The sequence below is a fragment of the Heterodontus francisci genome, chromosome 47 (assembly GCF_036365525.1).
Source record: "Heterodontus francisci isolate sHetFra1 chromosome 47, sHetFra1.hap1, whole genome shotgun sequence".
Classification (NCBI taxonomy): Eukaryota; Metazoa; Chordata; class Chondrichthyes; order Heterodontiformes; family Heterodontidae; genus Heterodontus; species Heterodontus francisci.
Genome location: NC_090417.1, coordinates 7,027,355 through 7,052,757, shown reverse-complemented (window position 1 = coordinate 7,052,757; position 25,403 = coordinate 7,027,355). Strand labels below are relative to the sequence as shown.

General features: G+C 42.4%; 1 protein-coding gene across 2 annotated transcripts in view; it reads left to right on the top strand.

Annotated features, from left to right (window-relative positions):
* LOC137357056 (pleckstrin homology domain-containing family A member 2-like) overlaps positions 1 to 9,622 on the top strand; it is a 120,140-nt gene extending 110,518 nt beyond the window's left edge. For both annotated transcript variants that reach the window (XM_068023033.1, XM_068023032.1), the window contains exon 12: positions 3,056 to 9,622. In XM_068023033.1, the coding sequence (XP_067879134.1) occupies positions 3,056 to 3,469 (414 nt within the window). In that variant the 3' untranslated portion in view covers positions 3,470 to 9,622. The remainder of the gene's footprint in view (positions 1 to 3,055) is intronic.
* The last annotated feature ends 15,781 nt before the right edge of the window (positions 9,623 to 25,403 follow it).

Below are 25,403 nucleotides of genomic sequence, written 5' to 3'. Positions count from 1 at the left end.
AGAAATGCGATCAACTGGCACCATTTGTCTTTTTTGTCATCATTTTCCTCTTGTCAATTATCTGCTGCCTTCTCCTTTCCTGGAGGCAATGACTGCTGGCTGAGAGCCAGTATCATGTGCCTTCACTAACTGTCCATTCTATTTAACTGGGTGTGTGTTTGTGGGGGCAGGCGGGGGGTGGGGGTTTATCAGCGTTGTGGGGAGATATTGGGGCTGATCTCAATCACCTGATGTTCATACGGGCAAGCATGCAGCAGGTTTTGCTGAGTCGTGATCAGAAACAAATACAATGACTTCCATTCATGTTGCACATCCCAAGGAGCTTGAGAGAGACTGAGGACAATGGAAGCTGAGCCAAAGGAGGAGAGATTATCAGGGGGGACTAAAAACTTTGCCAAAGAAGTGGGTTTGAAGTAGGGTCATAGGAAGAGAGAGATATAGCAGGATTTAGCAAGAGAATTGCAGGGAATTTATGTGGCTGAAAACGTCAATGATGGTGAGAAGAGAGAGGGATGTAGATGAAGTTTGAGGCAGACAAAGAGTATCGGGTTGGTGTAGAGCTGGAGAAGATTATAGAGATAGGGAAGTATGAGGCGATGGAAGGATTTAAAGACGATAAGAATTAAGAATCGGAGACACTCATGTGCTGATTTTGCCCTCTCTAACATAAGACAATAATGCTGTCTTCCGTGCTTCTGATTCAGCACCATTGCATTCATCAGTCCGAACAAGTCACCCTAACTAGTCCCTGCCTCACGAAGATGACTTGTCACGAAAGTAAAAACATTTTTTTTAAAGATGAACTTATAATTCTTTGTATCCATTTCATTAAAAAAGATGCTTGATTTTCAAATTACTCAAAAGCATTTCAACGTTTCTGATCAGTTTTATTTTATCACTGTCATTACTTCTATCTCCTGAAATCTGCCAAAACTACTTCTGCTTAAACTTTATTTAAAAGTGCACAAGTGAATAAAACTCAGATTCTTGCTACTTGAAGTAAAATACTCCTCAATACACCATCCTGACTTGGAAATATATTGTGGCTCCTTAATTGTTGCTGGGTCCAAATCCTGGAACTCCTGACCTAACAGCACTGTGGGTGTACTTACACCACATTGACTGCAGCCATTCAAGAAGGCAGCTCACCACCACCTTCTCAAGAATAATTAGGGATGAGCAGTAAATGCTGGCTTTGCCAGAAAAACTCACATCCCATGAACGAATATGAAATATGTTCCCTGACTCCTAACAATCAGCTATTTGTTACATTCTGAATGAATATTTTTGGATGGGATCATTGAGGCTCTTCTAGATAGAATTTGAACCAGTGTCTATTCTCAGATTCCAAAACTTTGCACTGCAAGTTCCCAATCACGGGGGAAAAAATAGAGGGCAAATAATCTTGAGTTACTCCCAGCACCAGAGTAGTTCCAGTGTTGCATTGGAAATGGACCAGCAACTGGCTCCCTGCCTCTTTGTTTGAGTGGGGATCAGTTTGGCCCATATTTTGCAGTCAGTTGCGAAGGAATGGTATTCACCATTCATTATCCCACAGATTATTCACAGGCCTTTCAGTGGGATCTTCTAGAGATCAGCTCGTCTCCCTCTACAGGGGATCTGCGAGGTGTGTGAACAGGGTAAGCAACAACATGGCTCTTCAACCAATCAGATTGAAAGATCATTACTGAGACATGCAGAGTCTAATCCAGGAAGTATAAATTAGAATATTTAATTCATCATAAAATCATGTATAAGCACAAAGTGAATAAAGAGAGGAAAAGTTGGGATGAGACAGACAAAAGAGGCAGAAAAAAAGTTAAGAAAAATTTAATTTTTAAAAAAATCTCCACCAATTATTAAATTCTGAAGGAATGAGACTCCACAATTGTAAAATTAATTTTCAGTGCCAGAGATGTTGTTTGGCAGTTATTAAGATTTATCACACCATTGAAAATTCACTTGTACCCGAATGCATCAGCCCTAATTTATTCTCACGTGTTTAGTGGGTAGGTAACCCAACTTCATGCTTTAGTGTGGTTTGTAATGCTGATTCTATTGGCGATGTACTGGGATAGAGTAATGTCTAGAGGAGCAGAGCAAATCAGACTGCGACATCTGTAATTTCTACAGGTAACTGTGCATGTGCGAGCTTGGAGGTTTCTGTCCAATTTACTACAGAATAACAGTGAGCACTGTTCGACTCACTGGTATTCTCAATGCAAAATCTAGGTCTTCAAAAGGCGTGAGTAGAAATAAATGAGAAAAAGAGGTAATTTTAACCCAAAGGTAACCACACCCCAATTGTAAGAATTCAATGAGAACAAAAAAAGCTATTTACCATTTTCTATTCTCATTTGTACCATCTGCTGGTTGTGCATAAATGTTTGGGCTGGTTGTTGGTTGATTTTGACAAATACTGATGGAGTCTTCTATTTTCATCAAGTTGAAAAAGAAGCAACGGCACTTGTTGGCCAGTCAGTTACATTGACTGAAGTGCCAGGGAATGAGTCAGAATGCAGATGGTTGCTCATTATTTCAAGCTGTGGCTTTGCAGCTCAGTGGAATATGATTAACTCTCTCCCGCCTCGAAAAGTAACCAAATGAAGTCACACCATAATTCTTTTCAAACAGCTGATCTGGGCTTGTAATTGGGGTCATTTTGGCAGGTGGCTGCTGGGGATTCACAACTTTTAAGCTGCTGTGCCAGGTACTTCCTCAGAAGCAAATTTTCCCAGTGAAACTTCACTACTTTGACAATGCCTGTGGATATTTTAATGGAAAGCCACGAATATACTGTGAAAGCGTTGCCAATTCGCTGTGTTGTCAGTATGCTTTGAATGCACATAGCTATACAGAATGATTCCATGGTTTTTGTGTGGGGTGGAGAAAGGGTATACACAAGGTATCAGAATTGTGTGGGGCAGGCTGCAAGAATCAGAGGATCTTTTTCTGTTCATCATTGTTCATCGGATTACAGGTTGCATGGTATTTGGCAATGAAATTTCAGTTACATTATATCTCCCCTTCCTCACTTCTGTAATACTGTTCACAGGCAGTTCCAGTCCAATCCGCCTTCATCAGCAGAACCTCGTCATCACATCCACTCGATTCCTTGACCACATCGAACCCTTCCTCCTCATCGTCGTTGTGGCCTCTGTCTAGCTCCAAGCCACAAGGAGAAGAAAAACGACCTCTCACCAAGTCTACCTCCGTGGTGTCTTCATGGCAGCCATGGACTCCTGTGCCAAGTGCTGGTGATCCACCTTTATCTCCAGTAGAGGAGGTGGGCAGGCATGAGAATGTCCTGAAAGCATCATCTGAAGTACCAAAATCACAGCTGGCAATGAAGGAAGATGTGAATGGTCAAGGGAAGCGCCGCAGACACCGATCACAGCCTGTACCCAAAAATGAGCAACATTTTCAATACAACATAGATGACGACGGCATCCGGACAACAGATGTTTAATGACAGTAACTTGTCTTTTCTATTGATTGTTCTGTCTAGGATTAGTGACTCGAATAGTTATTTTTGTTTTGGGTGGAAGTGCCTGCTTGTCAACAGCTTAGCTTGCCATTGGCCATGCCATCCCTTCATAACTTGATAAATTCAGGAAGATATGTTGGAGCTTTAATGCTGAAGAAAAGCAGCAAGTTCTTGTTTGTGGCTTCTCATTAGATCTCAGTTGGTACTTTTCATTCCTCCTACGTCTGGTAGGATAAGCGTACAGTCGGGTTCTGTCCATTTGGCATCTGAAACTCAAAAGAAAAAGGCCCAGCACTACCTGGTACAGCCAATGGGTCTCCTTGATACACTGGTGATAAGGAATGTATTAAAATTGGAATAATTTTAACATTCCTGAGGTGTAGCCAAATCTTTTGCGTACATTTGTCATTGAAACACTGTTGAAAAATCAGAAATACAGATGTGTGCTGTAACCTTGCAGCTATTGATGCAAACAGAATTCGGACTGTATTCTTAATTATGACATTGCACTTCCTAAACCTTTTGTAGCTGCCTTTCTGGAAATGGACGTGGATTAATTTCTTGAAGAAGGAATGAATCTAGGAAGTAACTGTTGTAATCCCTAAATCAGGTTTTCATCATGCTTCCTGCCTGCTGTTTCAGTATTTATGCTAGGGATGGGATAAATATTTATTTCATCTGAGCATTCCTTGGATTCCTTGTTTGTTTCTCCAGAATTATTTTTCATTTACTGATCAGAGGGCCTTGTCCTCCCACTGTTCTCTATATCTCATTAACGTTCAGGCATAGTTTGTAAACTGACTTAGCAATTGAAAACAGCTCCAAAATGTCCCAACGCACCATGTAACTCAGTGTAATAAACCCGAGAGTTAGACATCCTAGTCGGTGAAATGTTATCAACTAGGAGATTCAGCAAGATAAAGTGGGGAAAGGGGAAGAGAGCGAGAGAGAGAGAGAGAGGGGGAGAAACAGACCAGGAGTTGTCTCTTGGTCGTTTAGATGGATGTTACTGCCCTGACAAGAATTGCATGGATGTCAAGACCTAAAGTGGTGAGAATTACAAACGAAAGTTTAAAAATATCTGAGGCTAAGGAAAAGGAAACAGTTAGTCAGGGTCGAAATTGCTATCCTTGCTGGGGTGCATGCATGTGAAGAATATCTGGTGAGGTTGGGATCTTGTGTTGTCCCAGAGTGTGATTATCCTGTGAACTCTCACTGCCAACAATCCTCAATGGGATGACGCAGTGGGAGAGCTCCTGGCTCTGTACCTCAGCAACGAGCCTTTCGGAAAAGAGGGCGGAGGAGGCAAAAGCAAACATTAGAAAATACTGATTATGTGTTGATCAATATTCTACTATACTGGAGAAGGCAGAAGGTTGGCTTCACACTGACCTTTTGAGTCCAATGAGTTGGTCAATGTCTCCCACAGCAGTGGGGTCTGAAAATACTATTTCCCAAACATTCAATACTTTCTGATTACATTATTGGGCATGCCCACAGTCACATGGAGATTTGTCACCAAAATGTGAATGCCAGGTTATAGTGGAAGTTGTATCTGTACGCAACTGTTGAGAGAAAAATGAGAAAATAAATATAAGCAGAATAGAGTAAAGAAAGATGTATGTCTTTTTTGTGGAGCAAGGTTGAAAGGTCGTTAGGTAATAGATCCGGGAGCAAAGGTGTAGAGCAGCACATAAATGTGAAGTCTGTGTGTTCACTTATCCCAGCTGCAGCAGTAATAGGCTGGCTTTCAGTGTCCACTGCCCAGGCATAAGAGATTGATGAGGGACGAAATCCAGCTACCTTCCTGCTCCTGATTACTGTCCAGTCACCCTTGCTGAAAAGTGCCCATTTGTGGACATGAGGTGGCTTACGCTGCGATGATTCTCAAGATAAACAGTCAAGGCTTTCACTGTACGCTCACCCTGAATATCCACTTGAGTAAGGTAGCAAATGGGAGCTGCCAGTGATGCATCAATTGACACCTTCAGGAGAGGAAAGGAGAACAGGGGAAGAATATTGGTGAAAAATGGAAACCACTTTTGTCGTCCTTAGAACCATAGAATCTTATAGCACTGAAAGAAGGCATTTGGCCTGCCCTGCTTGTTGCAGCTGTTTGAAAAAGCTGTCCACTTTACTCCCACACCTCAGCTTTTTCCTCATATCCCTGCAAATTAATCCTCTTCAAGTACATGTCCAATTGCCTTTTGAAAGTTCCTTTTGAATCTGTTTCCAGCACCCGTTCATGGAGTGCATTCCAGTTCTTACCAACCCTCTGTGTGAAGAAAATTCTCCTCATTTCCCCTACAATTCTTGTAACTCTCTGTGAATTCACTCTTTAAAAATTTCTGTGGGGGGGGGGGGGGGGGTGGTCCTTTCTGCTTCTCTTCTATGTGAAACCTATAAACTATATTTTGCTATATGTTTACAGGGGCTTTCTGTTGCTGTAGGCAGAGAGTTGGTCATCAGCCATAAGGCATTGCATAAAATATGTGAACATCTGCATTTTGCTTCTGTAACATCTGGGACCTGCTGCTCGTGAGCTTTTCTGCTCCAAGCAGATTGAACAAACTTTTCCCAGGAAGGAGCGGGAGGGGGTTTGCTCAGAATCAAGCATTCACAAGCTACTTCAGCTCAGTTCCTTACAGATCCCAGACAAAATTAAATGCCTTAACAGATGAAAATGGCATAAAATTAGGCTAAGCTACAGCCATGCCTTTCAATCTCATGGATACGTACATCCCATTTAAGACTGGAGAAGTGTTATGTCAATTGATTTACCCATTGGTTCATGGGTTGGAACATTCACAGCTCTGTTCATTTGGGAAATTTTAGTCAAAGCCTGATGATTTTTAGTTCTGCAGAAAGCTTTGGTACGATAGTAAAATTGCTGCTCAATGAGGAGACAGTATCAGCAAGCTCCATTTGTATTGAAATGGCCCAATATTTGGCATTTTTATGTTGTGGGTACGGCCGCAGTACTTCCTTATGTAGTCTCTGCACTTGTACAAATTAAATGATTATTTGTTGAGCAATATGATCCCATTTTCCTCTTTAAACTTGGGCTATTGATGGTCATTTTACCTGGGCGATAGTGATAGTGATTTGGCAGCCTGGATTACAATTCTTTCCCCTTTGAAGTCAAGATTCTATCATAGATGGTGACTCAGTGGTGATGATTATAGATCCCTGATCAATGAGGAATTATAGATCTCCAGATCTCTGATCAATGACGATTATAGATCCCTAATCTCCGATCAATGAGGCATTATAGATGCACTGATCTCTGATCAATGACAATCTTGTAGATTCCTCCTGTGTGGTCACATGGACTGCTCATAATTGTAGTGCATTATAAACTGAGTGCAAACATTGGGAATTAGGTGCAAGTGGGAATTTAGTGTGCAGGGGAAAGGAGGTGCTGTTTTTTGCCTCCAATACTTGTGGTTCATTTAAGCTTGAGGCAGTAAGTATTTAAAATTGTTGACCAGTGTTTAAATTGAATGATGGAGCAGGCTTGATGGGCTGAATGGCTACTCTTGCTTCTATGTTCCTACCTTGAGGACAAAGTCAAAATTCATCCATATACCTTTTAGAAAGGGACAAGGTAAACATGACCCTTGATCACTGATTTATCCAGCATGAATCATTCAAATGTCAAACAAGATACAGATAAATTTTCTGCTTCTATATTTAAACACCCACACACACAAACAGAGATGCACCGACCTGCCCAGCAAAGATCTGAACATGCCTCAAATATGCGTGGCTGATGGATTTGAAAGTCAGGACTCAAAATGGCAACCTTTAGAATGTGAATCAGGTTATAAAGGGCAGTTTCCTTATCATTACCAAAATCTCAGGGATAGAAGAAGCCATAAAATCTGAACATGTAAATGTTGAAATTTGTGCAATGCGTGAGTGTGCAGACTGCTGACGCTTGCTTCCTTGATGTCTAGACCATTGCACTTTTCTTCCATTTCTCGCTAAACCAGATGTAGCTTGGTGCCAAAGATTCTGAGCCAGATTATCCTATCGCAGATAAAACTCTTGAGCCTAAAGATGTGTGTTTATTAATTCCCTCACACTTTGGCTGCGCTTTGGTTCCATTATTTGGGCATGACCTAAGAACTGCAGAAAAGTGGCTAGTTTGGGTGTGCCTGTTTTATGAACTGGACCAGTTCAAGGTAGCAGCTGAGTACTTTTTCACAATGAAGTCCAGAGAAAATACAGTTCCAAAAATAAAACTGGGCCCCTTTACATTCCCACTGTGCTTTATGACTGTCCTGAAGACATGGTGATTAAAAAAAAATCAAAGGTAAGTATATTCATTTCAGAAGTTGCAAATTGGCTGCATACATCATCACTCTTAATTAACACCAAATTCCTGGCAGGCTAACTTTCATGGTGCGGTGTTTTAGGTGAGCCACGCACAGCCTGTTTCTATTATGCGAGACATGTAAAAGACCAGACAGATCAATTCTTGCTTTTACTTTATAACTTAACATAGCTGAGGAGCCTTCTAGCTTTGATTTTACGTTATTTAATTTATATGTGAGATCTCATTGGGAAATCCCAGCAGGTTCTTCTTTCCTGTTACTTGGTTAAAAATCAATGGTTAAAGAGTTTCAGCAACATTAACAGGGATGGGCAGACTAGTTGCCTGGCTGGCTCTTTGCCCGTTGTTAAAGTGCGTGAATGCTTGGGTAGCAACTTAGAGCTTTTGTCTCATGACTCATGTGCAACAGCTGGCTGTGACCATGAGCAACTTTTATTCATGAGAATGCAGCAAGCCCAACAAGTCAATCAGGTGCCTCTGGAAGACTATGATGGCTCCCATACTGCGCTCCTGCATCATTCTATTTGCAAACTAAAAATTATTTGCTCAAGTCAAGTGACAGGGTGATGTATCAATCAGACCTTAACTCATTCAAATTGAACAGTATGTGCTCTCTGGAGTCCATCTCAGGTGGAAGGACTACATAGAGCAAAGGCATGGACTCAAAAGGACAGTCAGATAAAATGCCTCCTCAGAACCACTGTTATGCATTTGCCTTCTTGCTCAAGAATAGCATTGCCTCGATGCTTAGTTGACAACCCTGAGGATTTAAGATAGTGCGTAACACCAATGATCTTAAAAGGAGATGAATAAAGCTCATAAGTGTGGCATTTGTAAGATTAAATCACTAATTAGTTTTTAAAATACCATCCCTCAAAGAAACTTTGCCAACTTGACCATTTTGGAATCAAATCGCCAAGCTGGTGATCAATCCATCATGCACTTTGTGTGGCAATGCAACTGGTTTTGTTTTAGAAAATCTTCAATTCAGATGTTGCTGAACAAAACAAATGTCCTTTTTGCAAGATAAGGGTGCCTTCAGGAGGCCAAAAATTAAAGCATTCAACTCATTTGTATGCTTTATTTTTTTTTTTGGGGGGTGGGGCTGTTATTTTCCAGCAGCTATTACTGGTTCTCAGAGGAACTTTAGATCTAATCATATTGTAAAGATTTATGGGGATGTACTACACTGTGAATTTGAAGTAGATGAATTGAAAGGTGGTGATCAGTGAGCATTATTTCAGACACATCTCTTTTCAGGTGCCTTGTTTTGGTGAATGCTTTGGATATCATTCCCTTCCATGCCCAGTGTTCACCCCAATTCTGTAGCTAGCTTTACTTAGTTGACACCTGCACAATGATGTTTTACGGGGCTCCATCCATAATTCAGTGTTAGCAGAGATCTCCGTTTTAAGCTCTTCCGTTCTTCTCCAATGTTATTCTTTGTTTCATTTCACAAACGTTTCCAAATTAGGAGAACAAGTGTGACCGTAACCATTTTGTACACACGTCTATTTTATATTTGTGCTCAGACACCAAGCTTTATAAAACATGTTTGTGTTTTTTAAAGTTATGGACTGTCCCCAACCCAATAATTCAAACAAAAAAACTGTATCATTGTTAAAAGTTTCTTCCTGCCATCAATCGCCCTGGCAAATACCTTTTCTTTGTAGTCTAAAGGTGACCTAAAATAATCAGTTTGCTCTTGTAATTATGACCAGTTTCATTTTGAATGAATGCGAATGTTGGTAATGTTTTGTTGGATTTTTGTTGCATTAAACAATTTCAAAATCCTTTTTTGGAGTTTGTTCTGAATTGTTTTGTATCTTCAAAGTAGGCATTGCATTTTTTGGTGATCTTTAAAAAAAAATCCAGGGGCAGGAGAGGGCATATGCATATGTATGTGTGAGTTGTGGTTCAAGTGCCCACCAGTTGTCTGCTTTCCAGCCGATGGGACGGGCGAAGAGTATGGTTGCAATTCCTCAGAAATGTATCCCAAGGGGATGTGTAGTTGAGTAGGATGAGTGTTGACTGTTTGTAGCCCTTACAGATCCAATAAGGTAGAGGAGATTGCTGTCAAAGCATTCTCAGCTGCCATCCTGTGAAAAGCAGCTGACTGACAAACATAATGGATGACTTGAAGGGGAAAGGAAAATGTGCATTTATATAGTGTCTTTCACAACCTCGGAATGCCCTAAAACTCTTTACAAAGTACTTTTGAAGTGTAGTAACTGTTGTAATATAGGAAATGCATCAGATAATTTGAGCACAGCCAGATCACACAAACATCAAAGTGATTACTGTTAAATATTTACGTTCTTCTTGGTGGTGTGTGTTGAAGGATAAATATTGGCCAAGAGACGGGGAGAACTTCCCTTTCTTTTTTTCAAAGTACTGCCATGGGAACTTTTACATCCACCTGAGGGGGCAAATGGGCAAACGTCTCATCCAAAAGATGGCAATGAAATGTCAGCCTAGATTTTGTGCTCAAGTCTCTGGAGTCGGGTTTGAAACCACAACCTTCAGAGCCGTGAGTGCTACCCACTGAGCCAAAGTTGACACACACAATGGTTCCAAAGCAGCAAAACAGAGCAATAGGGGGAACAGCTAAATCCCGAGTCAGCAGCCCCAGGCAGAAACAACTGGGTTTGCCTTCGGACCTCCTGTCACGAGAGTCGTATTTGCATCACTGCATGTATTGCCGCAAAACACTAATTTTTACAAATGCAGTCTCAATAATATAAGCCAATGTGCCTTGTATATATGGATATTCAATTCATCCATGATCCATCATGAAAGGTGACCATTGAAGTCATTAAAAATAACAATCAGAAGAGATGTAAAATGAACTGTTAGCTTGCTACCAGCTGTTGTATACTATAGCAAGATGTATAAAGGATAGGAAAAGATGTTCAAATTTAGCAATGAAGAGCTTTGTTTTCAAAGCTGGCAGTAAATCAATCGATCAGACCTGGTGCCATTATTCCTTTGTGGGAGGTGACAAGATACCTGAAAATCTTTGGAAACTGAATATTTCAGAGTTTTGAGGACAGAGCACATTTCTAATACAGCAAAACTCAGAATGCAATAATTCTAGATTTTCAGAATGTCAACTGAAAAGCATTTCATTAAGAGCACGTGCTTCTGTAAATATATGAAAACTGTCAGGAGGTGCGCAAGCAGTTTTTGGTGGAGATATTGTTTCCCCCACCCCCATCCGCTCAAATTTCTCCTCCCTCTATACACTGGGCTTGGGGAGGGGGCTATTTCTAAGAAAGGAGCAGCCCTTTTATGACCAGGATGAGGATGACCCCCATTCCGTGTCCCCCAAACCTTTCAGATATCATCCCAAAAAATCAGCAGGCACAAAAGAAAACCCACAGTTTCACACTAACTCTTGCCAATAATTAACTGCTCTAACACAACCACAGCGAGAGAGCAAACAGAAACCAAGAACAGCAAAGAAAATGTTAAATTCAGTTGCACTGAGCCCAGCCCTATAGTCCCTGCACAAGGAAGACATTTGGTGTTTGAATAATACCTCTCCTGGAAAAGTAACTTTTTTTTGGCGTTTTGCAGTATTTCCTTTGAACTGTTCTCTGCAGTCAGTGTGGTGTCACAGACTGAGCAGAATGGCTTGCAGTTAACTGAATACTTTCCAACAATTCCATTTTAACTACCTCCAGAGCAGAAATAGGAAATTTCTAAAACGTGGAAGTGGGAGCAAAATTGAAAGATTAAGACAACCACAGAAATATAAATCTTAAATTTTGGTGGGGCCTCTAGCTTTCAGACTCAAAGGGTTTAACGTACCTACCTCAAAATATTATTTGTAAGATCCTACTTCTAAGACTGGCATTATAGTGTCAGATGTGCTGTAGATGTACAGGGACAGCTTCACAGAGGCTTTTGCCATGTCTTGTATTTTTCAGCAACTCAGCTTCCCTGAAGATAATGTAAACAACAACAACTTAAATTTATATAACACCTTTAACTGAGTAAAATGTCCCAAAGTGCTTTACAGGGACATTACCAAACAAAGTTTGCCACTGAGCTTTGTAAGGAGATATTAGGACAGGTGATCAAAAGTTTGGTCAAAGAGGTAGGTTTTGAGGAGCATCTTCAGGGAGGAGTGTGAGGTGGAGATGTTTAGGGAAGGAATTGCAGAGCTTCCAGCCTAGGCAGCTGAGCAGACCAACAGTGGAGCGATTAAAAGGGATGATAATCCACTTGATTAGGCACTATTTCTGCACCAGATGTTCTTTCTGACTGTATCACGTTTGATCTGATACTACCTATAAAAGTTACTGAGACACTATTTCTGCTATAGATCACAAGTTCATTACTGAAAGAAGACATTTGGTCCAGGAAGGCAGCTCACCACTCCCTTCTCATGGGCAATCAGGGATGGGCAATAAATGCTGGCCTAGCCAGCGATGCCCACATCCCATGAAACAAATGAAAAAACATTCATTCATTAGAAAGGATCCTAACACCTCCCGTTCTTCCACCCACTGCATTCTGTGAGGCTTCGGCAGGGTTAGAGGCGAGCTGCTCAGATTCTTGCCATGACTGCTGAGATGTTTTAAACCTGTGTCCTCTGGGTTTCAGAGCCCCTGTGGGCCCTGCCAAAGTCTGTTCCACCTGCATCTGTGTAGGGGAAGACTCAGCCATCAGGATGAAGAGGCAGAATACTGGGAACTGACCTGGGAGGAAGGAGTCAATGAGTGAGAAGAGGGAGTGTTTGAGTGGAGTTCCCATTTCTCTGATCCCTCTCGCCATCATCCCTCTCTCTCTGGGCCAGCTTTCAAGCCATAGATAAAGCATTTGTCATCTTGTTCAGGGTGGAAGACATTGGCATTCAAAGGCTGCACAGCTATGCAAATGGTCTGCATGGATTGATTTGGGAAAGATGCTTGAAGTTCCATGGAAGAAACTTTCTCTCCATGCAGGTATCCTTGTTATTTCCTGGGCCCACAATCCACTAGCTATTGTATAGTGTCCATGGCATGTTTGTCAGTAGCTGGCTAAGTTCCTGATGCACCTCTAGCATTTTCCTTCTCAATTATAGCCCCCACGGTTCAGCTTCTGTGTCCAGATAAGCAGAGCTCAGACAGGATTGCACCATCCCCACGACGCAGACTCTCCACAGCTGTCCCTGCCACCAGTGTCAGCTTGTGGTCCTTTGTGAGTTACGAATCACCAGGTGAAAACCCAAATGTAGGTCAAAGTGGGGTCACCGACGTGCGAGTATTTGAACTGATGCATGACTATACATCCTATGATGGTGCACCCTCAGAAGGAATGAGGTCTTCTTAGGAATCGTCCTCATGAATGCCCTGCAACACTTGCTATATGCTTGCAGGTGTTAGAAGACAGAAGAAAGGGATGTGATTTAGTCATGGCAAAGTCACAATCTTCATAATCACCATGCTCCGCCTGCTCACAGTTCAGTCATTTATGAAATAAAGCAAGCACTTGTATCATTTGTAATATTTATATTTGTGTCACCAGCTGTTTGCTAGCTCCCAGCCTCTCCACCTCCAAGAGATGCAGATGTGCTACCTATCTCCAAAGCCTGCTCCTCTGCATCAGTGAACTGGACAATTTGTGGTGGATCACCGCCAGTCCTCTCCCTCTTCCTTGTGTTTTTCACTCTGTTCTCCTGCAAGGGGTGAAGAAACAATCTGTGAGTGAGGAATGCTCAGGCGTTCATCTGACAATTTCAGTGTGCTGGGTAAGGGTGACTATGAGACAGATGCATCACAATTTACATGACCATTGGGGTGAGTAACAACAGTGGATGGATAAATTTGGAAGTGATGAGGTGCACAGAAAGTGAAGGCTGGGTGCTGCTGAAAGTTGAGTGGGTGTGAGGAATGATGTGATGGAGTATGCTTGGCAAGTTGGAGTCAAAGCTCAGGGGAGTTTAAACCACAAGATGTAGGTGAATCAGCAAAGATACTCACTTTAAAAAAATAAAAGCCAAGTTCCTGCTCCTGAGTGTTTCCCAACATCTCCTGAATGGTCTGGACCTGATTTTAAGATTCAGTCCCCTTGCCCACCAGCAGAAAAAGATTCTCTCTATCAAACCTATCAATTCCTTTCAAAATCCTAAAAACCCCAATCAAACCACACCTTAACCATACATATTCCAGGATAGAAGCCAAGTTTATGTAATCTTTCCTCATAAGCTAACCCTGGGAGCGATGATAACAGTCTACTGAATCTGCACTGCACTCCTTCCAAAGCCAACATATTCTTTCTAAGGTGCGGTGGCCAGAACTTAATACAGTTCTCCAGATGTGATCTAACCAAGGTTTTGGATAGCTGCAGCAAAACTTCCTCCCCTTTATATTCTAGCCCTCTACAATATAAAGGCAAATATTCTGTTAGCCTTTTTGACTGAGGGCAAGAGAAGCAAATTCCAATATAAGGAGGAGGCACATATTTTGCATTTTCAAGGAAAACAGCACTTAGTGGGTTCATTGAATATGCAAGCATTAAATCATGAGGACAGAACCTATCAAAAGAAAAAGAACACATCAGTGAAAAGTGAATAAAAATAAATTTACTGCCTTGGAGTTCTTTTTATTTGTAATAAATCCAATGTGTCAAAGACTGAAAGAAACAGTTTCTCTGTGCTGAGTTAGGACATGCTTAATACCAGGAGATAAATGGCACGCAAGTTCGTAAGAATGCACTCATCTTTTTTGGTGCACACAGGTATTTCAAAAACATTTTTTTATTTGAACGGTCTCATTGTGGAAAGCATTCTAACAACTTATTTATTGTGATCTGCCTCGGCCCACACAAAATATAGAACACTGGGTGGATTTTCAAAGTGGCTTTTGTGATTCATGGCTGGTTTGTGTGACTCAACATGTAGTAATAGTGCGGACAGCACTTTCAACAGTCTGGAATTGCTGTGGGAACATGCCCGCATCCTGCGGATATTGTCTTCTTGCCCATTTGCTCATTAAGGGACAGATTTTTACCAATTTGCGCATCTGGGAACACAACTTGGGAATCCATGCGTCAAGGTAGCTTTTATGAGTAGTTGTTATGAATTGGCAGAGAACACAAATTTGCGACATCTACCCTCAAAAGAAAGCAAACAGACAAAAGAGCTGTAGGTGCTAGAACTCTGAAACAAAAGATGCTGGAAATACACTAGCCTATCAGCATTTGTGAGGAGAAAAAAAGAGACTATTGTTTGGCTAGGGATCTTTCACTCAAACTGGTAAGTGGAAGATAAATGAGCCAGTTAATGGAATTGACATCAATGGATGGAAAATTGGAGACAGAACACACACAATTTTCTTGGCTGTATGTGTGGTCCAGCTGGAAACACAAGCCTTGCAAAATCTGCCATATTATCTCAATCTCAAAAACATGTCACTTCGACTCCTCAACACCATTTACGCGTCTTTCATCCACAAATCGCGATACCTTTACCTTACAAAAATCTGTCGCTATCAGTCATGAAAGTTTCAATTAGCCCAGAGTCCTTCTTTCGGGGAAAATAGTTTCACATGTCCAATACATAATGTGTGAAAAAGTGCTTCCCCCCCGTGTTCTTGATTCCCCTACTAGAGGAAAGTTTCTGTGCATCTACCTATCAAATTATATCATTTTAAATTACTCAATCAGATTACCCCATTACCTACTCAATTTAAGGGAATACAAGCCTGGTTTATACAATCTGTCCTCATAATTTAACTCTTTAAGTCCTGCTATTATTCTCTGCACTGCCCAAGGCCGATATATCCTTTGAGATATGGTGCCATACCTGAACACAGAACTCCAAATGGTGTCTGGCCAAGGCTTTATACAATATCACTTTCTCCCCTTTGTATTTTAACCCCCTTGAGATAAAAGCCAACTTTCCATTAGCCTTTTTGATTAGTTTGGATACCTGTGCACCAGATTTTACTGATCTGTGCTCATGAAAACCAAATCCCTTTGTCATCCACAGCTCCAAGTCTCACGCCATTTTAAGGAAACATTCTGATTTGCCTTCTCAAGTCCAAATTCCCCACATTCGACTCCATCTGCCATAGCTTTGCCCACTAACTTATCTATTTATGCCCATTTGCAAGTTCCTGCTTCACTCCACACAGACAGCCTCCTAACTTGGGACTGTCTTCAAACTTATGTAACTCTCTATTCCTTTATCCATGTCTTTGCTACATATGGTTAAAAGATGAAGCCCCAATACAGATCCCTGGAGACCACTTGTCCTATCCCACCATCAGAGTGCATTCCTTTTACCCCTGCTCTCTGCCTCTTACCACCCGCCCAATTACTAATGACATTAACTTGCATTCATATATCACTGTCAATGTTTGAAGGTGCTTCACAAGGGTAAATAAAATTTGACACTGAGCCACATAGCAGTATTAGGACAGGTGATGAAAAGCTTGGTCAAAGAGATTTTTTTAAGGAGCCTCTTATAGGAGGAGAGAGAGGGAGAGAGGGGCAAAGGTTTAGGGAAGGGAAACCCAGAGTTTATGGCCTTGGCAGCTGAAGGCACTGCCACCAATGTTGGAGTGATGGAAATTGGGGATGCTCAGGAGGGCAGAATTGGAGGGCGAGTTATCCTGGAGAATTGCAGGGCTAGAGATTGGTGGGGGTGGGTGGGGTGGTGCAAGGTCATGAAGAAATTTCACATGGGGATGAAAATGTTAAATTTGAGGTATTGACAGATTACCCCGTCACATGTTACCTCCAATAGAGTGTGCTTTTATGCTTGCTAATAATCTCTTGTTCAGAACCCTCTCAAATGCTTTCTGGTAGTCCAACATCACTGTCCCTATCCACCATGTTAGTTCCCTCTTCAAAAAATTCAACTAGATTAGTTAGACATGACCTACCCTTCACAAATCCATGCTGATCTCTTCGATCAAGCACACATTGGAGATCATTCCAGTGCTCAGTCACGCTGCTCCTGATTATCGGATGCAATAAGTTCCCATTATCTAATGTTAGACCTGGAGTTTCCTGGTTTCTTTCTTTCTCTCCTTTCTTAAATAATGGAATGACTGCAATTTTCCAAACTAAAAAGCACAAGTCTTGAATTTAGACAGCTCTGGAAAATTCTAACTAATGAATCTGCATTTTCCCAACCTGTTTCATTTAATACTCTAAGGTGGGAACCATTCTGCACGACACATCTGTGTGTCTTAAGGCCCTTCATTTTCTCCAATACCATTTTATACTTGATACTGGTATTTGTCTTTTGCCTCCAGTGTGAAAACAGGTACAAAGGCCTCATTTCAGAAGTCTGCCATTACTTTATTACCCGTCATTGCATCTTGCTTTTTGTTTTACACAATGGAAGAGGTAAATATTCATGACTTTGCATGCAGAGAATAACCCTGTTAAGATCATTCCATTTAATACCACAGGTTTCAGAATATAATGTCGGTCAATTTTATAATTTTCATCACGGAATGAAAACATTTCCCAAATTTAAAACATGAGGCTTTTTTATGTTGCAATAGTAGAACCTACAAGATGAAAAAACCTAATTTGTTACTACAAGTCAATTTCTGCTAGAGACCATGTACAATCAGTTCTTTCACGGACCCACCCATCAAAATGTCAGCCAAGGCTCAGTGGTAGCAATCTCACCTTTCAGTCAGAACTCCAGGACACGAGAACAAAGTCAAGGCTGACACTCCAGTGCAGCACTGAGGGAATGCTGTCCTGTCAAAAGTGCTGTCTTTTGAATGAAACATAAAACCGAGGCCCTGTCTATCCTCTTGGGTGGCTGTAAAAGATCCCATAGCACTACTTAAGAAAAAGAACAAGGAAGTTCTCCCTGTTATGCTCACCGAAAGTTATCCCTCAACCAATATCACCTGGTCATTATCACACTACAGTTCATGAGAGCTTGCTGTGCACAAATTGGCTGCTGCGTTTCCTATGTTAGAACAGTGACTACATTTCAAAAACTATTTATTTGGCTGCAAAGAGCTTTGGCATGTCCTGAGGTCATGAAAGGTGCGATGTAAATACAAGATTTACAATCTTACAAATACAATACAAATACAAGAAATACAATAAATTCTTTCTTTCAGTTAAACTCCTGAGAGAAGCTTTGATGTAAATATTCTCAAAGGGAAAACATTCATCCATTCACATACTTGTGCCATACAACCCTGGCTTTCAACACTTCCCTGTGTTACAATATTACACAAACAGCTGAGGGAAGGAAAGGGTCATATGCGAAATCTGCACAATCATATTTTTATTAAGGATTATTAAAATAGTTTTTGAAACTATGTGAACTCATAACACTTCAATGTTAAGCTAATATTCAAATAATTGATACTAGATTAAATATTTTCATTAGAAAGAAGAAATAACTTGAATCAATAAAATTCTTTTTGCCCCTCATGGTGGTTACTGTGAATGATGTGCCTCTGAACAATAGTTTTTTTTTATTCTTTCATGGGATGTGGGCATCATCAGTGGTCCCTAATTGCCCTTGTCAACTGAATGGCTTGCGAGGCCATTTCAGAATCAACCACATGGCCATGAGTCTGGAGTCATATGCAGGCCAGACCAGGTAAGGACAGCAGATTTCCTTCCTTAAAGAACATTAAATGAACCAGATGGGTTTTTACAACAATTGACGATAGATTAATGGCACCACGACTAGATTTTTATTAATTGATTGATTTATTATTTAATTGAATTTAAATTCTACCAGCTGCCATGTTGGGATTTGAACACATGTCCTTCGGGGATTAGCCTGGCCTTGTGGATTACTAGTTCAGTGACATCACTACACCACCATTTCCCCTAGGCACTGGTGTAATATGGGTAATTAATTTGAACACAGGAAGGCCTCACAAAACAGCAATGAGATAAATGGCCATCTAATCTGCTTTTTAGTAGCATTGGCTCATGGATAAATGTTGACTTGGACACTGGGAGAATTCCAATGCTCTTCTTCAACAAGTGCCATAGAATATTTTACATCCACTTGAAAGGGGAGATGAGGTCTCAGATTAACATTTCATCTGCAAGACAGCACCTCTGATAATGCAGCACACCTTCAGTCCTGCATTGATGTGCTATCCTAGATTACGTATTCAAGTCTGGACTGGTGCTTGAACACACAATATTCTGACACAGAGGCCAGAGTGCTCCAACAGAGCCAAGGCTAACACTTTATTTTGCACAGGGTAAGCCAAGTAAATCTGGGACTCAGGGTTAACCTTTCAATTTACAATAAAAAGCTGCACAAAGTTTCTAATTTGGGCTTCATCCAATTGGGGGCATGTTTGTCCACCTTTTGGAAAGAAAACCTGAGTAGACATATGCTTATTGGGTGATGACACCCACAGGCTTCCCAAATGAAGGTTTGGGACCAAGGCCAACCTGGGAGAAAGGAAAAGATGTTTCTAATTTTCATTTTTTTAAAAATAAGGTTAGGACTCTGCACAGCCAACAGTTTCTCAGTGGAACATCATGTTTACGTGATGTGGACTTAATTATTTAAGACTTTGAACTGTGGTCATGATAACTTACCAAATAGACGGACTGCCATCTCAAATAACTTTGGAATTTCCTCTCAGGCACTTCATTTAGATTTCTTTATGGAAATAATTACTCATGCTGCCGACAGACACCGGAAACTAATACTGTTGAAACCAAATAATAAGGATGCCGTGATCATTAGCATGGCTCTAATAACGTGGCTAACTGAATACAGATGATTCATTCGAAGTTTGTTGCACAAATGTTTGAATCTTTAGGTCTGTCATTTTTTTTTCCAAATACACTACATATTTCATGATGTGGAGCTTGCCAATATATCTCCTTTTCCGAGTCAGCAGGTTGGAGTAATATGTTCAGCAGTTATTTCCATGGCTGGCGTCAATGAGGCCCCATCGATGGCAGCAGGAAGTCTGATTGAAACAAAATGTACCAGATGGTGTCAGGTTTTCCCTTCATTCAAGTCAAAATTTCTTGTTTCCCTTGCGGTGTTCAGTTCATGGACCCAGCTGGGATCTGGAAAGATCCAACCAACAGGGGAAAAGTGGCTCCGAGTGACCAGCAATTTCTGGAAGTTGAGCAGACAACACTCTAAGTCAGGGCCAGATATTGGGCTTGAGCTGCTATTCATCTCTGATCATGGTAAAATTTAAGCTATCTGACACCCTGACCTAACAATGCGAACAGGCAATCAGTGTCTCTTTATTATTTGTTCGCAGGATGTAGCAACACTGGCAGAGTTGCATTTACTGCCCATCCAGTGGTGCACTGGGAAGATGGTAGCTGGTATTTTCTACAGTTCCCTGTGATGATGATGCTCTCACAAAAGTGTTAGGTAGGGAATTCTCGGATTTTGACTTTACAGCGATCGAGGAATGGTGATATATTTCCAAGTCAGGATGGTGTGCGGAGGAGAACTTAGAAGTTGTGGTGTTGCCAAGATCTTGCTGATCATGCCCTTGGAGGCAGAAATCACCAGCTGGAAAGCACAGTCCAACTAAGCTTAGTGAGTTGCTGAAGTACATCCTGTAGTCAGTCCATTCTTTCAATCACAATGCGCCAGTGGTGATGGAGATGGTTATTGAATCTGATGGAAAGCATGCTGATCAAGTGCTGGATGGTGGCAAGCTTTTCCAGTTTTGTTCCCACTGTACCCTAAAAAGGGGGAGTGGGGAATAGTTCAAGCCCCCACTCTTGGCTCTAATATTTCTGTGAGTTTGGGAAATTATATGGACAATAATTCTCAGTAAGCAGCGTACTACAATTATGCAGGCACCGAACCTCCACAGGAGACTATATCCAAGATTAAGATGTAGCAGAATTATTGACTAAAGAAACATCTGTAGCTGACCTTGTTGCTTTCCATTCTAGGAGTGCAATCTTACATGATATCATACAGTCATAAAAACTTAATGGAGCTTTTGGTGCAGAGAAGGCCAGTCAGCCCATGAGACCAACCATGTCTGTGGAACCATACCCCAATGAGGAGTCAACATCTTCAAAAGTGGAGGAGGGGAGGACAAAATTGCCAAGAAAAACAAAATTATGTGGCAGCAAGAGTATTGCAATGTTCATACCCAAAGTGTCATGCTTCATGCAGATTTTTTTTTTTATTCATTCATGGGATGTGGGCGTCGCTGGCCAGGCCAGCATTTTTTGCCCATCTCTAATTGCCCTTGAGAAGGTGGTGGTGAGCTGCCTTCTTGAACCGCTGCAGTCCATGTGGGGTAGGTACACCCACAGTGCTGTTCGGAAGGGAGTTCCAGGATTTTGACAGTGAAGGATGGTGTGTGACTTGCAGGGGAACTTACAGGTGGTGGCGTTCCCATGTATGTGCTGCCCTTGTCCTTCTAGTTGGTAGAGGTCGCGGGTTTGGAAGGTGCTGTCTAAGGAGCCTTGGTGCATTGCTGCAATGCATCTTGTAGATGGTACACACTGCTGCCTCTGTGCGTCGGTGGTGTAGGGAGTGAATGTCTGTGGATGGGGTGCCAATGAAGCGGGCTGCTTTGTCCTGGATGGTGTTGAGCTTCTTGAGTGTTGTTGGAGCTGCACCCATCCAGGCAAGTGGAGAGTATTCCATCACACTCCTGACTTGTGCCTTGTAGATTGTGGACAGGCTTTGGGCAGTCAGGTGGTGAGTTACTCGCCTCAGGATTCCTAGCCTCTGACCTGCTCTTGTAGCCACGGTATTTATATGGTTACTCCAGTTCTGTTTCTGGTCAATGGTAGCCCCTAGGATGTTGATAGTGGGGGATTCAGCGATGGTAATGCTGTTGAATGTCAAGGGGAGATGGTTAGTTCTCTCTTGTTGGAGATGGTCATTGCCTGGCACTTGTGTGGCGCGAATGTTACTTGCCACTTATCAGCCCAAGCCTGTCCAGGTCTTGCTGCATTTCTACACGGACTGCTTCAGTATCTGAGGAGTCACAAATGGTGCTGAACATTGTGCAATCATCAGCGAACTTCTGACCTTGTGATTGAAGGAAGGTCATTGATGAAGCAGCTGAGATGGTTGGGCATAGGACACGACCCTGAGGAACTCCTGCAGTGATGTCCTGGAGCTCAGAAGATTGACCTCCAACAACCACAACCATCTTCCTTTGTGCGAGGTATGACTCCAGCCAGCGGAGGATATTCCCCCTGATTCCCATTGACCTCAGTTTTGCTAGGGCTCCTTGATGCCATACTCGGTCAAATGCTGCCTTGATGTCAAGGGCAGTCACTCTCACCTCACCTCTTGAGTTCAGCTCTTTTGTCCATGTTTGAACCAAGGCTGTAATGAGGTCAGGAGCTGAGTGGTCCTGGCGGAACCCAAACTGAGCGTCACTGAGCATGTTGTTGCTAAGCAAGTGCCACTTGATGGCACTGTTGATGACACCTTCCATCACTCTAATGATGATTGAGAGTAGGCTAATGGTGCGGTAGTTGGCCGGATTGGATTTGTCCTGCCTTTTGTGTACAGGACATACCTGGGCAATTTTTCACATTGCAGGGTGGATGCCAGTGTTGTCGCTGTACTGGAATAGCTTGGCTAGGGGTGCGGCAAGTTCTGGAGCACAGGTCTTCAGTACTATTGCTGGAATATTGTCATGGCCCATAGCTTTTGCTTCCAGTGCCTTCAGTCGTTTCTTGATATCACGCGGAGTGAATCGAATTGGCTGAAGTCTGGCATCTGTGATGCTGGGGACTTCGGAAGGAGGCCGAGATGGATCATCAACTCGGCACTTCTGGCTGAAGATTGTTGCAAATGCTTCAGCCTTATCTTTCACACTGATGTGCTGGGCTCCCCCGTCATTGAGGATGGGGATATTTGTGCAGCCACCTCCTCCAGTTAGTTGTTTAATTGTCCACCACCATTCACAGCTGGATGTGGCAGGACTGCAGAGCTTAGATCTGATCCGTTGGTTATGGGATCTCTTTGCTCCATCTATCGCATGCTGCTTACGCAGTTTGGCATGCAAGTAGTCCTGGGTTGTAGCTTCACCAGGCGACACCTAATTTTGAGGTATGCCTGGTGCTGCTCCTGGCATGCCCTCCTGCACTCTTCATTCAACCAGGGTTGGTCTCCTGGCTTGATGGTAATGGTAGAGTGGGGGATATGCCGGGCCATGAGGTTACAGATTGTGGTTGAGTACAATTCTGCTGCTGCTGATGGCCCACAGCGCCTCATGGATACCCAGTTTTGCATTGCTCGATCTGTTCGAAATCTATCCCATTCAGCACGGTGATAGTGCCACACAACACAATGGACGGTATCCTCAATGTGAAGGCGGGACTTCGTCTCCACAAGGACTGTGCGGTGGTCACTCCTACCAATACTGTCATGGACAGATACATTTGTGGCAGGCAGATTGGTGAGGACGAGGTCGAGTATGTTCTTCCCACCACCTGCCGCATACCCAGTCTAGCAGCCATGTCCTTTAGGACTCGGCCAGCTCGGTCAGTAGTGGTGCTACCGAGCCACCCTTGGTGATGGACATTGAAGTCCCCCACCCAGAGTACATTTTGTGCCCTTTCCACCCTCAGTACTTCCTCCAAGTGGTGTTCAACGTGGAGGAGTTCTGAGTCATCAGCTGAGGGAGGGCGGTAGGTGGTAATCAGTAGGAGGTTACCTTGTCCATGTTTGACCTGATGCCATGAGACTTCATGGGGTCCAGAGTCCATGCTGAGGACTCCCAGGGCAACTCCCTCCCTACTGTGTACCACTGTGCCACCACCTCTGCTGGGTCTGTCCTGCCGGTGGGACAGGACATACCCGGGGATGGTGATGGCAGTGTCTGGGACATTGTCTGTAAGGTATGATTCTGTGAGTATGACTATGTCAGGCTGTTGCTTGACTAGTCTGTGGGACAGCTCTCCCAACTTTGGCACAAGCCCCCAGATGTTAGTAAGGAGGACTTTGCAGGGACGACAGGGCTGGGTTTGCCATTGTCGTTTCCGGTGCCTAGGTTGATGCCGGGTGGTCCATCCGGTTTCATTCCTTTTTATAGACTTTGTAGCGGTTAGGGACAATTGAGTGGCTGGCTAGGCCATTTCAGAGGGCATGTAAGAGTCAAACATATTGCTGTGGATCTGGAGTCATATGTAGGCCAGACCAGGTAAGGACAGCAGATTTCCTTCCCGAAAGGACATTAGTGAAACAGATGGGTTTTTATAACAATTGACAATGGTTTCATGGCCATCATTAGACTAGTTTTAATTCCAGATTTATTAATTAAATTCAAATTCCACCTTCTGCTATGGTGGGATTCGAACCCATGTCCCCAGAGGAATACCCTGGGTCTCTGGGTTACTAGTCCAGTGATAATACCACTACGCCACCACCTACCACGCGATATGAACTATAATTAGAATAACTTTTTTTAAAATCCGCAACACTATATGTTAAATATAATGACAGCTGTGACAACAAACGCCTTCAAGTGGAAGACAGCTCTTCCATTTCACAGAAATCCCACGACAGTAAATGGAGAACTACTGTTTGCAGCAACCACATGTCAAGAGTAGTTTTGGCCACCTGGCAATGGAAGTTCCCAGAGGCCCATCCAACAACCATATTGACTAGTTCTAGCCTGGAATACAAGTGGTAACATTACTATGTTTTGTCAGGTCCATGAATGTTGCAAACCAATTAAAGAGTTAATGGTGGCCAACAGACTAATTATAACACCGATTACATTTCAAAAGCACTTGATTGGTTGTGAAGTGCTAAGAGGACCCGACAGCATAAAAATATAAGAAATAGGCCATTCAGCCCCTTGCTATTCAATGAAATCTTCTACCTCAACTCTACTTTCCCACCGATACCCATATCTCTTGATTCTCTTGGTGCCCAAAAATCTGTCAATCTCTAACTTCAATATACCCAACGACTGAGCAAATACAGCTGTCTGGGGTAAATGGGAGCATTTTCTGTAGTATGGTGTTTGATTGTAACAAACATCATCAATATATCGGCACAGCAACAGAAAAAGAGTCGGCATTTACATAGCGCCTTTCATGTGCTCAAAATGTTTCAAAGTGCTTCACAACCAATTAGTTACTTTTGATGTGAGGTTGTTTAGTCGGCAAATGTACACAGCAAGATCCCACAAACAGCAAATGAGATAAATGTCCAGATACTCTGGTTTGGGGGGTTCTTGATTGCGACAAGAATTTTAGCCAGGGCAGCAAAAGAGCTTTCTGCTTCAAAATACTGCTGGGGATGTTTACATCTACACTGTTTAATGTTTCAGCTGAAAGGTGGTATCTCTGGCAATGTACCACTCGTTCAGTATGCCTACGTTATAGGCTCAAGTCATGGGTGAAGCTTTTGACTAACAGCAGAGATAGCTACCAACTGAACCCAGCTGTTGCTCTACACAGTTTGTTTTACACATATCTTTTTGAGAAGGAAGACTAAGATGGCTTTTATTTTGTGACAGAAAAGCTCATCCAAGCGATATGTCGTCCTCCCACCATCTGTTTTGAGCAGATCAGCCACACATGAGGAATATGCAAGGCTCTTTGCTTTATTGCTGGCTATAATATAATAACTATATAGGATACTCGGTCCCATAAAAAGAT